Here is a 13,747-nt window from a genome sequence, read left to right as displayed (position 1 = left end):
CAGCACAAATCGCTGGTAGAATAAAAAGCTCAGGTTTGCTCTGGCATGGTAGGATACCTGAGGCCTAACTCTCCTCAGCTTCTCTGATTGCATTGGAAAATATTTGTCATGACATTTGGATCCAATCCTGAAAGGAGCAGCATGAATGTAGTAAGCTGAACCAGCTTCCAGTACCAAAGCAATGAGATGAGGGTTTTCTTGCACCAGCAGTGCCAGAAACTATGTAATATTGTCTCTGTACATCACAACTTCTTTGCCACTGAGGCATTTTAGTTACAGGCCATGGTCCATCATACACAGAGCTCCATAGGGTTCTGTTTCTTGTTCTTGTCCATGATCAGAGAAGACCACAATGCACACAACAGAGACCATCAGACACATACACAGGGCCAGTTCAGAGAACCCAGCTTGTTGGACTGGGAACATAGCTAAAATCCGCCCTGAGCCCTTGCTCTCCACCACCTGTTCCCTTCTCACTTCCAGCATGGAACTTTGGCAATAGACTCCTAGTTACATAAGCCACAATTAGTTAAACCCTAGCTCTGTGTGTCACCCAGGCATGGAAGATATGGTTTAGGTTCCATGGTTTAGAAAAGCAATTTAATGGCATATGGATCATCTGAGTGAAGTGGCTCTTCATTGTAGCAGTGAAATTGATTTCACAATTAATATCTCTAAAACATTATTAAAGTTTCATTACATTCCTCTTATCATGTTGTGGTGCCAGCATATCCCAAATCCCTTCTAACAGATGTAGTTGTTCATATTATAGTGTTTTTCCCATATGAATTTTGACAATCCCAAACCATTTTTCTGAATGTCATAAACGTGATCATCAGCATCTATTTGTGTATGTCTGAAAAGTGGAGAATTAGATACTTATTTCTGGGCATTCACAATGTTTGTGATTGTCAGCTTTCACATGTGCGCACTGATATTCACAAAACTCTGGATATTCACTATAGGAATAAAAGAATGAGACAAGCTTTGACCTGCTTGATTGAGCTACAGTGTTCACTGGCGATGCAACTGAAAAAGATGTTAATACTTGAGCTTTTTATGTTTTCTTTTGCGAATACAGTGTCAGTTCTGGTGTGAAGAAGCAAGTGCTACAGTGATTAGAGTTGGAAAATATTCAGCAGAGTGTAAAACAAGAGAAGCGGTAGAAATACTCTACAAGCAATTTAACAAGTTCATTGAGCCTATAGTTCCTCAGCAGGAGGAAAGAATTCAGCAGATTATGAACCTTGCCAAAGACTTATATGGTAAAGACATATTATTTGGAACATATTACTCATCTTCTTGGGAAATAAGAATTCCAGGATTCCTTTCTTTTGAAACAAATAAGGAAATAAAAACCAAAGTAACATGCTTTACCTGGGTAATTGTGGTGGCTGGCCTGACATACCATGCTTCTTACCTTGTCCCATTGCATGTGGGGCACAGGGTGAAGGCTGCTCCAGCCTCACCCCCTGGGTGGAGCTCTGGGCGCACATGCCCAGAACTCCCAGCTTTGCTGTTCATTTGCAGTGCCACTTCAACCCCCCCTTCAGCCCTTCCCTTTCTGCAGTCTCAATATATCATGCAGCTTGCACTCCATTGGTATGGCTGCACACTATAATGTGGCGGGAGGGCGGGCAGTAAGAGACTCACTATACCATTTCATACAGGGCTCAGATGATATTGAAAAACAAATGTAAACGTTTGGTCTAAAAATTGGTTGTGCATTTGTTCCACTTTGGTCTACTACAAATTTTGTAGTTATGTCACCACTGCATTATTTTTTGTAACTACAGGTTTTGAAGAAGGAAAGAAATATGTCGAAAAAATTATAGCAAAACACAAGGAAGTTCTTGGTTCTGTCAGTGAACTGTGTAGTTCCTTAACAGAATTGGAAGACAAGCTTGGGGTAATTTTTTTTTCTATTTTTACCTATTGGAAAGAAACGTCAATATTTGCTGACCAATATTTCGAGCTTTATCTGTAATTCCTAGAAGGAATATGCATACTGCCAGGCCACTCCGATCTTACAATCTTATTGCCCGGTGCTCCTTCCCTGCGTCTTACTGCCACCGAATCCCCTGGAGCTGTGGAGCCCAACACAGGCCTCCTTGGTTCTTCACCCACTAAATAGCAGGCACAGATTCTGTATTGGCAACCTTCAGTCTCGAAAGACTATGGTATCGCGCTCTGAAAGGTGGTTCTGGCACAGCGTCTAGTGTGGCTGGAAAGGCCAATCTGGGAGTGACAATCCCTTCCACACCGGGAGCAAGTGCAGTCTGTCCCTGGTCTGTCTCCCTGGCTATGGGCCTTCCTTCTTTGCCTCTTTGCCTCAGACTGTTGGCCAAGTGTCTCTTCAAACTGGGAAAGGCCATGCTGCACAGCCTGCCTCCAAGCGGGCCGCTCAGAGGCCAGGGTTTCCCACTTGTTGAGGTCCACTCCTAAGGCCTTCAGATCCCTCTTGCAGATGTCCTTGTATCGCAGCTGTGGTCTACCTGTAGGGCGCTTTCCTTACTCCTTAGTACAGGCACAGGCACAGGCCCTACTCCTGTGTAGGGCACAGATTCAAGGATACCCATTGGGGCCCGTGGCACTGTAATCCTATCTTACTCACCAGAAGCAATCATAAGCTTTCTCTCTCTGCCATCTTTACATCTTAAATCCAAACTAGCCTGTCACATACACTGTGACTTATCTCTATCTCTGGCTAGTAGTCAAGGTGAGAGATTTTCAGACCACAAACTAGTGTTATCCTTGAGGGGAACAAAGGGTTATGATTTTGCAGTGTTACAGCAGGAGAAGCAACATGTTCTGATGGCAAGGATCCAACTGTGTTATTGCTACAGTATAATCATTAGATTCTGACTGTGTGCCACGTTTCAGCATTGGAGTTTTAAAATACATTGGTATTGGTGTAAATGCCTGGGATCATGGCAATGAACCATGTGTGTGCAAAATGTATGTAGGTAGGGAGAAGTGGCAGATTTTTCTGTTCGTCAGCAGTCCCTGAAAAGATGCTGTTTTGAAAGGCCCAACCTTTGCGGGTGTTAGGGGGAGCCACCACCAAAAACTCCCCACACACCAAGAAAACATTGTGCTTGTGTTTTGGGTCTTGGCAAGATTATTTGACACAGTCAGTTCCTATTGTTATTGCCTTTTCAGCTACAACAACCCTTTATTTCTTTTAACAGGAAGACCCACTAAAGGAAAAACCACCAAATTCTGATAATTTTGATGATAAGCAAGAAACTGAACATGAGAGACAAAAACCCAAGATAATGAAGGAGATTATGAAAGAAAAGACCAGTGAGACAAAATCACAGGTATGCAAAATTTTTCAATCTTAATTTTGTGAAAATGTAACTTTTATGTTTTCCAAAAGGACACTTAGGCTGCAATCCTACACGCACTTATCTGGGAATAAGACACATTACATATAGTGTGACTGCTGAGTAAACATGTTTAGATTGCACTATTAGGCTGCAATCAGATGCACTCGTACTAAGGAGTAAGCCCCACTGAACACAGTTTTACTTCTAAGTGAAGATGCATAGGATTGTGCTACTAATTCATTGCCCTGGAGACAAAACGTTTAACGTTATATCGGCTAGGCACTCAAGAAAACATTAGGGTTTTCTGCTATAATAAAGTATCAGTTTTAAAAAGGGAAAATTCTTAAACTAATTCTCCAGTATGGGGCACTGTCCAGCCAACGTTAAACATTTTTAATTCCACTGATTTCATCAGGTGAGTTCTCACACTGAAAACAGTAGTGTGTCCATGGTTATTTTTCTAGATGAGAGGTTGATTCAAATACATATAATTCATATAATGATCAGTCCAAGCTACTGAGTATTTAGCTGATTTGGAAATGGGAAGAGTATACCAGGTGACAGTGTTTTAACAGGATTTTATGCTCTAATTTGTTGTCTGCTTCAAGCCCTTGAGATTTCAACAATTACTTTAAAACGGGTTTGCATTTGTTGAGAGATCTGAAAAGCCTGCTGTTCATGCTTTCAGAAGTGAAAGTACTTTTTAAAAAGTCATAAAATTATGTCAGGGAAATTCTATAACCATTGTTCAGCTCTCTTTTCCTTTTTGTTTTGAAGGAAGAGGCAGTGTTGGCTGATATTCCAGATACCTGGCCAGCTGATGAGGATTCTGTTTCACAGGCCTCAGATCTGTTATCTCCTGCCAAAGAGGATAGCTTTCAGGCCGAGCTCCTGGCAGAAGATGTGCCCTCTGGAGATGAATATGAGTGTATATCCCCTGATGATATTTCTTTGCCTCCGCTTTCCGAGACGCCAGAATCCAACATTTTGCATTCAGAAACAGAGCTGGAAGAGCCTCCTTGCTGTAGCTCGCGTAGTCTGCATGTCAGCTCCTATAGCGTGCAAATGCAGAAAAACGCTGGCAGTAAAGGAATGACAGATAAGTCTGATCCCTTAACCTCTGTTGCTTATGCTGACATGCCTGGTCACGGAAAGGGACATATGCCAGATCAGCTAGGGAGATTTTCTTCCTCTACCTTAAGCTACCATTCAAAATGCAAAGTAGAATCTCCTTTTACGCCTAGTCCACCCAAAATGCCTGTCACCAGCACTGTTTCCTGCACGCTCAAGACAAACTCTGCCTATTGCATGACGAATGAAATGTGTGAGACCCAGGAGGTCCACAAAAGCATGACAGAACCACAGGGACAATTGCATGACCGAAATAACTTTACTAAAACCCAGGATAGGCTGCATGCTTCACCCGATGGTCTCCTGTTTCAATCAGACGCCACCAGAAGCTGTCAGAGGCAGATGGTCACCCGAGAAGAGATTAAAAGTATATCTGAAAAGAACAGCATGGTCAGCCTATCTGGACAGGCGCCTAACTTCTCCAAGCTTCTGTCTAATGTAACTGTCATGGAAGGTACTCCGGTGACTTTGGAAGTAGAAGTAACAGGATTCCCAGAGCCTACACTGACCTGGTGGGTAGCTTACAGTGAGAAAAACTAAATATAAATAGAGAAATCCCCATTGAGCCACATATAACTGTGCTCCAGTCTGAAAATCAAAGATAACTTTTCATTTCCACATGATTCCATTTTGAGCAAAAGTCTAATTTAATAGTTATAATATGTAATAAAATATAAACCCGTGAAATCACCACCGATTTCAAAGTGCCTGACCTAAATATTAAAGATGAAACACTTTTGTTTTCAGTAGAACATTCCAGACACTTGAAGTGACTTGTAAAGTGACATGCCTTCTCTAAGAGCTTATCAGTATAGCTGAATCCCTCTGCTTTCATAGTCTAGTGCCTAATTACCCACAACACAGAGAAGGAACTGAAATATTATCTCCCATGTCCTAGAACACCACAACTATTTTTGCATACTAGTGCTTGTTAAACAGCACAACCAGCTGAGTGAGAGGGAATCCCAGCCTAGTAAAGGGTCCCCTTTTTCCTTGGGAATATCTGATAGAAAGGCAGGACATGGGCTGCTTTTGCATGGGGCTCTGTCCCCTGACTACACCATCAGGCCACTTTGGAGCCCAGGCAAATTTCTTTTGAGACTGAGTGGAGCTTCAAAAGCAGTGTATTTTATTATTATCATTTCCTTTGCTGTACAAAAGAAAAATGTCAGAAGTCCCACTATGCAGGCTTAAAGTATCCCAGACCTTGTCAATAGCACTTTAAACACCCGGAGTGCATTACTATCATTATCTTGTTAATCTTCACAATAAACCTGATTGATAGCTTATTTGAATTTCCATTTAACAGACTTGGGAACTGGGGCTCAGAAGCCTACACATACACACTGGAAATTTTGACCTTTTAAAAAAAAACAAAAAAGGATTGTCAAATATGTTAAGAGCTACTTCAGACTCCTGAACTTCAAATGCATTTTGCTATGTTCTAAAAAGAGTCCAGAAGCCCTGGAAATACACACAATTAGCCACTTAATCTTCTGGATTAATCCTCTGATTTCTTGCCCAAGACCATATAGTGCCTAAGCTAAGACTCCTAAATCTAAAACAGAAATCTCCACCCTTCCCGCCAGGAGAGAGTTTAGTCGCATCAATATCTTTGGCAGTGAGCAAGGTTTTTGCCCTCAACTGCATAGCTTCACATTGCTACTGTGTGGCAATTCATCCCTGGGGAGCATAGAAAAAAAATACAGTTCCAGGGGAAAGGCCTTGGCAAACTGGGTATGGTCCAGAGGCCTCTTTGCCAGTGACCCCTTCTCCAGAGTGCTAGCATGCTATGATCAAAAGATGTTTGGCAAATCAGTGCAAAAGGGCATCACATATTTTCAATAAAGAAACAATGGGATGAGGGAAAGAGAGAATCTCTCATATATTTTTATCCTAAAATTGAACTTGCTGGGTGGATAGTAGGTGGGTAGTCCAGATCAATTTCATGCCATCACTTCTTTCCTTCCATTTTCCCTATAGCTGTGTCTTTTTTATGGCAGCAAATACTCTTGCAGCTATACTCTTGCAGCTATTTTAGTCTAAATGTTTGTAAGATCTGACTCTGCACCTAGAAAGAAAGCACAACTGGAGGGGGGGAGAAAGGTTGGGGGAGAGAGAAGCATTTTTATATTTGAAGATAGTGTGTATAACAACTTTGAAACCAGAAAAAACTAACACAAGTTGCAAGGAATCTGATAATCAGAATTTAATTGAAAGACTACTGAAACCATTAAAATCGATCACTGTGTTGTGCTTGGGTCACTAATCCATTCTTCAAGGATTCATTTTTCCATTTCTTCATTCTCTGACACTTACTGCGAGTTTTAGGAAGACTTCACTATTCTTAGCCCGTTTTTTCAACCAAAAATGTTGCAGCGGTTTGTTCAAACTTCTGCAACAGAATAATTTTTCCCAAGTCCCAGCATTATGAAAATCATTCAAGAAAATATGTTTACAATAAAAATGAAGTATGGAAGTGATTATACTGCAGCTATGATGGCAACAATACGTCCTTTTAGAGGGAAAAAAAGAGTATCTAAATTCTACTAAGGTTGCAATCCTATACACATTCTCCTGGGAGCAAGCCCCATTGAACACATGCATAGGATTGCACTGTGATGCACTTACAGCATAACCCTATACAAGTTTATTCAGAAATAAGCCTCATTGAATTCAATGGGACTTTCTCCTAGGTAAGTGAGTGTAGAATTGTAACCCTAATCTTGTATCTAAGCAAGCCATAACTGGAGAGGACATGGGGCAAAGAGAAATTATCTGTCCTGCCGTTTATCATTTTTTTACATGGATGAGTGACAGAGAGAGCATTAATTGCCTTTTCTTCCCATTCCCCCAGCATTTTCTACCTGCATTTGAAGATATTGACATTATATGGCAAGTTGTTACCAATGAATGTAGTTGATGCTACATTTCAAGGCTTTGCCTCTTACACTCTCCAGCATGTCATTTGGTTTTTCAATGTTCACCCATCATTCAGTTGTTGACAGATGATCTCAAAGAGAAAATCTTTAGAATCTTTAGAACAAGAAAAAAAAATCACGTTTTAATGGTTCTTTTCTGTGATTTAAAAGAGCATTAATATTGGCACTTACTCATGGAATCCAGATTCCAGTTTAGTCCTTGTGTACTTGTATAGAGGTCACTTGTATAGAGGTACTTTGAGTGAGGCTCTCACTCAAAGTACATACATTTCCAGGATCAGGGCTTTATTAATCTTGTTATGAAGTGTATTTTGCTTTTCTTTTTTTTTAATCACAAGAACTTTGTGATTTGATTTGAATTCTGAGCAAATCTATTTTTCTCAGTCCAGCTTTTACAATCTCAAGAAGCAGGGAGTTGTTTACGGTTGCCATGTGACTGCTAATTTTCTGTCATATTCTGTAAAAGGTTGTTTGACGTCACAGATTGTGTTGCTTTCACACCCATTCGTGTTAACCTGACTTGAAAACTGACTCTCTGCTTCAGGTTCAAGAAGGGCCAGAAAGTGACTGGAGATGAGCACTTAAAGCTCTCACACAAGGACACAAAGTACACTTTGTTCATTCAGAAGGTGTGTGACACAGATCCTGGCCTCTATGTGGTTCGGGCTCAAAATTCTAGCGGCACAGTGTCCTCAAGTGCCATCCTCCGTGTGAAAGGTAACGGGACACTGATAAAAAGAATAGACTGGATAATAGTGTGTGCTCTCTACTTGACTGTATGGCTTGCATACTGGCTGTTCACATAGTTCAGCACACTGACTTCACTGGACTTTAACATTGCACAACTGGAATCAACAGCAGTCATCTGCTCCTGCACCTCACGTCACCTGTCTCAGCCTTGCTTATGTATCACTCTGAATTTGGTGCTTTCTGTATTAACGTCACAAGTACACTGGATGCTGTTACCATTTTTATTCTAGTAATGTTCCATGGGGCAAAGAGATTTGATATGGCTTTTGCACTGTAAAAGAGAAGTGCTTGAGAACTAAAAATAAGAAATAAAGAAAAATACCTTTATGGATTACGCTTTGTTTGCAGACATCACAAGATGATCAATTCAATGTATGTACTATTTGACAGGGATGGGCACTCGAGTCGGGTTACTCGAGTCCGAGTTGCAAAAACCAGCATTTTTCACTGACTCATATATACTCAAGTCAGCTGTGCTGATGACTCAGGAATCAGGATGACTTGAATCTGAGGCCACTGACTCAGCACTCGGTCCCCACACATGCAGGCTCAAGTCTGTCTGTGTCTAGGTGTGCTTGCTTACTTACTTTTTTTGTGGCATGAAAGACCTCGTGGGGCCATCATTTAGACCGGGCGAGCAGCATGGAGGTTCCAGCCAGGAGGCAGGGAAGGTTTAATGTTTGCTTTTGCATCCAAGCAGGAGGGTGCAAGGAGGGAGCAGGCTCTCTTGACCATCTCTGAAGGAATGTCATTGGACGAAGGATGGGCAGTCTGGTTTTTTTCTTTGGTTGAAGGAGGGCTGGAGGAGGAACCCAAGGGGTTTTTTGCCTTGGAATTGCCTGGAGAAGCCCAGGTGAAAAGGATGTGGGGAAGCGGGAGGGGGGAGGTTCATACCCATCATGCTTTCCAACTGCATGGCTGCTGTGAACTGCACTGTTACTTGGGAGGTGGAAGCCCCATGAATGGCCAGCACAAATGGGACTACTTCTGAGTAGAGCTGCAAAGGGTTGGGTCATACTGGTAAGCCTCCCAGTTGCTGCGTGTGACCCTCCTCCTTCTTGCCGCTTCTGTCCCACCTTGTATACAGTTGGGATGGGGACAGCAGAGGAGTGGTTAAAGAGAACTCTGACACACACACACACACACACACACACACACACACACACACACACACACACACACACACACACACACACACACCCCAGAAGCAGCAGCAGCACCTCAATGTCTTTCCATGGAATTGTGGCTTGCTTTTTAAAGGGAAAGACTCATGACTCAAGTCTTTTCAAGTCGCAAAAATGCTCTGGGCGACTTGGAAAGTGCCCCGACTAGTTTTCAAGTTGAGTTGCGGGGAGCAGAGACTCATGACTCAAATCAAGCTGCACCTGACTTGCCCATCCCTGCTATTTAAACATTATGATGGTTGCTTTAATATCCTTTAATGAAAGGCATAGATGTTTTATATACTTATACACTCACATATAGCATAATTCAAATGGTAACAGGGCTTCGCTTAAATTATCTCGGTAATCCTTACAACAATTCTATAAGGTAGGTACTATTATCACCCCCATGTTAGGGCATTTGAACTGGAGACTTTCAGCTCATGTTACTCAAACACCAGACCACTGCATTAGCTTTCAGGCATTTCAAATGGTAACTCGAAAGGTGTAATAATGACTTATGCAGACAAGTTCTGACATTTTAATTCACTCTTATATGTACTGAAAGCCAACAAGATTACAGAGTGGAGTTTTGAAAGATGAGAAATGCTTATGTTCAGGATGATATACTCTAATACAAAGACATGATACAATGTAAAATAAATATGCTTTTAATGGGTATGCCCTTAGATGTTTAAAATAATGAATGAGCCACTCTATTTAAAGTGAGTAGCAGTCAAACAAGGAATTTACTTGGTGTTTGCACTTTTTATTTTTAAAGATGGGAGGCAGTGCAACATGGTATTATTAGAATTTCTTGTCTGTTAGGATATAGCCTCTTTGATTCGTAGAATAATATACGCCAGTTTTAACAATGGTAAGAAAATAATTCTCTTTAAAAAGCATCCATTAATTTCTTACCATATTCAAATGAAAAGTTAATGATCACTAATTCCTAATATTTCCTGAAAAGATTAGGCATCTGTTGTACCTGGTAAGTTAAAAACAAGGTTGACAAATATTTGCATAAGCTTTCCTGAAGACTAATTTGCTGCTTTCTTATAATGATTGTTTTGTGGGGGAAATTTATAAGAAAAAAAATATTTCCAATCTCTTGAAAGAAATTTATAATACGGAAATAAATTCTCAAGTGCACACCATGCTGTGGAAAGTATCTCTATTACAAATGGCAGGTGGGTTATGAAGATGGAGAGGAGAGGTCTTTTTAGCCAACTGGCTGAAGATTTATTATAGACATGTAAAACTGAAAGATCAGTTTTCCAGGCAGCACCATCCTTGAGGCCAAGAATGGAGATGTGGGAGAGTGGGGATGGGTAATCCAAGAAAAAAAAATCTATCCTCATTCTATGAACAGGATGCAACATCTCATCTTCCTTATATCCAAGCTATATGTGACAAATGCTATTTTATAAAGGTTTCTGTCCAAGGAAATATTCCTTTTGGAAGTGATCCACAAATATCCAACCAGGCACAGACTGTACAGATGTGGAAGATAAACAAATTCCAAGCGATGCTGCTAGAAAGGTCATTGTGATGTCCTAGTCAAGACTGCAGCTTTCTCTGTTGGCTGCTTCATGCGTGTTCATCATTTGATAATTGCATTTTCAGGTGAGGACATGCATGTGTGAATGGACATCACCATTCGAAAACCACAGATGGATCTTTCATATCATGCAGAATTTTTAATGTACTTGGTTCACACATTCAATTGCCTGTCATCAATAACCTGGACCCTGGTCTACATGTGTGCATGGTGGAATCTTGAGAGAGAGGGTGAACTGTAGCACTTCAGACTGTAGGATTCCATATTGAATGCTCCCACAAACACAAATAAAAATAATCCTTGAAAGTTCACTCACGCACACACAAAAACATGGTTAGCTGAGGGAACAGTTTGGGACCAGCTAGCTCCCTACTGTATTAGCATTCTACTTTTAGAGAGTTTTTTCCCCCCCATAGGAATAGATTAACTATAGGACACCCTCCCCACAACTTGCAGATTGAAGAGGTAGCATCCATTCCACTGCCTTATTCACTCCCCATTGTACCACAAGTGTAGACCAGGCCTTTGGATGAGAAATCATGGGATGTTCATACAGGTGTGAAATTGCCCTACCTTGGGGTAATTTTTTTTTTTTTGGTAAGTTTCCAGATCTATGGTATCAATCCAGAGAAAGTTAGTTACATTTATGGCCCAATCCTACTAAGCTTCACTGCTGCCAGATGTAGCAGTCTGGCAATGGCACATGCCTTAACGCAGTCACGAAAGGTGCTCCAGCATTTGGAAAGCTACATGTTTCCAGAACAGTGGCAGAGAAGCCAGAACAGCCCTGTGCATAGCAGTGGGTCGAGGAAAGCCTGCCGACTCAGGTAGGTTGGCAGGGGACAGAATGGGGTGAGGGAAGACAGAACAGAGGGAAGGCCGGGGGGGCATGATGGTCGGAGGGGATTGCACCAAACGTGGTCAACTTGCGCCAGATACTGTCCGCTCCAATAGCAGCCTGCATGCTAAGGTCCAAGGAGATAGGAGACTATGGCACATTGAAGAAGGGTAAGTAGAACTTTGCCTTACTTCCCTCTCCTGTCATGTTATGGAATTCCTCCCCACACAGGATACTGCACAAGACTAAAAAGTAAAAGTATAGGTTTGGGTCCTTGTTGTAAGTGACTAACTTGTCCCACTGGTTTCAGTAACATTTCAGCACAATTGACTTTATCTGAACTTGGTATGTGCTTTACCATGAACAGCAGGTCTGATGCCAGATTCGGGGGGCCTTGGGGCAAAGCTATTTGTTAGATGTCTGTAGTGGCACATTCATGCACACACACACTCCCCATGCCAAGTAAGTAGTAGTAGTAAACCTTTAATGGCATAAATGCCAAGTAAGTAAAAAGGGGATGTCTGGATGCTTCTCCCTCAGTGTTGCTGGGATATTAGAACAGGAATGTTTGACTACTCCCCTTTTATGTCCTTAGGTAACCGGGAAAAGTAAAATGGAATCAGTCTGAATGCTGTTCCGTACAGCTGGAGAGATGAGAGTGAAGCATCCAACTGCTCCCTTTTGACCTTTTCCTAGTCAGCTGGTTAAGGTAAAGGGGAGGGTCTGGATACTCTTCTCTCAGAGTCCTGGCAGTACTGAGAGAAGAATGTCCAGCAACTGGCACAGACAGTGGCAAGGCGAATCCCTCGGTCATCAGCTTCCCTCCTACCCTCTGCAGCCATCTGAGACCAGTCTTTTTAGAGATCTCTGAGTCAACGCAGGGGCCTCTGAAGAAGACCATTTGTAGAAACGGGGCGTTGGAAGGCAGTCATAGAGCAACTCTTGGCTGAACATGTTGCTCCACTGCTGCCCTACATAAGGATGGATGTTGGGGCGTCCGGTATTGGTCAGAGCCCAATGTGCTCAACCTCTGATGCCACCCTTGATGCCCAACCTGCAGCTCATCTTCTACAACAGGAAATACTTCCCCTCCTTTCACTCTTCAAAGGGACTTGCACAGTGACAAAAAGGAAGCAATATTTCCTGTTGCAGACCAGGAACTGGAGGTGCCAGTGGAGCTCAGGCAATTATTTTCCTGAATAATTCTCCATTATCAGATATGTTTGTGTTTATTACTAGGTGTTTAGCATCTATCGTTCTTTTACAGGTATGCGGCTGACAAAATAATTCATTTTGGGCGCAATCCTAACTTGCACTGGATCAGGCAAGCCAGAAGGCTTGTGCTGTATCCAGCGCAGGATTGTGGCCAGAAGCAGCTTAGCCAGAGGCAAGGGGAAACTCTTCCCCTTACCCCCAGGTAAGGGCTGCTGGTCACAATGGGTCTCCTTGGACTTGCGCCACCACCTGAGGTAGCATAAGTTTGAGGAGAGCGGAGTGGCTTGAAGCCACTCCGTTCTCCCCGGGAACGGGGGTTGGGATCTGGGATAACTGCTGGATCCCAGCCCTGCCTCCAGCTCTCTGCATGCCCGCCCCTGGGGCCGCCCATCGCCCTCCCTGCCCCCGCCCAAGAACGCCTGCCTCCCTCCTCCTCCTCCCCGCTCCCCCCACGTCTACCTTTTCCGCTTGTGTCGGCGCTGCTGGGCTGACACAAGAGGCGGAGGGGAAGCCAGCGCAGAGGCTTCTGTCAGCCTCTGCAGGCCAGTGCTTCTCAGAGTGCCGGCCTGGCTTCCCCTCAAGGAGGCGCAAACGTGCTTTATGGCAAGTCTGCGACCCTACCAGGCCGGCCCAAGTCCCTTCGAACTGCAGGTTTGAATTGTGCCCTTTATGCGTTCAGTCTAACTGGAACAGGTAGAAACAGAAGCCAGTTAAGAAGGGAAAAATGTTTGCTTCTCCTTTTTCTTGTTTAGCCATCAGGTCTGACCCATATAAAATTTGCTTCCATCCATATTTCAGAAATTGGTAGTGCA

General features: G+C 42.7%; 1 protein-coding gene across 8 annotated transcripts in view; it reads left to right on the top strand.

Annotated features, from left to right (window-relative positions):
* The window catches only part of CCDC141 (coiled-coil domain containing 141), a 123,748-nt gene that overhangs the window by 93,398 nt on the left and 16,603 nt on the right, over positions 1-13,747 (top strand). For 7 of the 8 annotated variants that reach the window (XM_066612340.1, XM_066612344.1, XM_066612339.1 and 4 more), the window contains 5 exons: positions 1,082-1,265; positions 1,797-1,909; positions 3,192-3,323; positions 4,110-4,975; positions 7,950-8,122. In XM_066612340.1, coding sequence (XP_066468437.1) covers positions 1,082-1,265; positions 1,797-1,909; positions 3,192-3,323; positions 4,110-4,975; positions 7,950-8,122 — 1,468 coding nt within the window. Of the gene's footprint in view, positions 1-1,081; positions 1,266-1,796; positions 1,910-3,191; positions 3,324-4,109; positions 4,976-7,949; positions 8,123-13,747 lie in introns of those variants that run through there. The other variant, XM_066612346.1, reaches the window with a different exon arrangement.

This window comes from Tiliqua scincoides, chromosome 1, assembly GCF_035046505.1.
Source record: "Tiliqua scincoides isolate rTilSci1 chromosome 1, rTilSci1.hap2, whole genome shotgun sequence".
NCBI lineage: Eukaryota > Metazoa > Chordata > Lepidosauria > Squamata > Scincidae > Tiliqua > Tiliqua scincoides.
The sequence above is the reverse complement of the archived record's forward strand: the minus strand, read 5'-3'. Positions and strand labels throughout refer to the sequence as shown.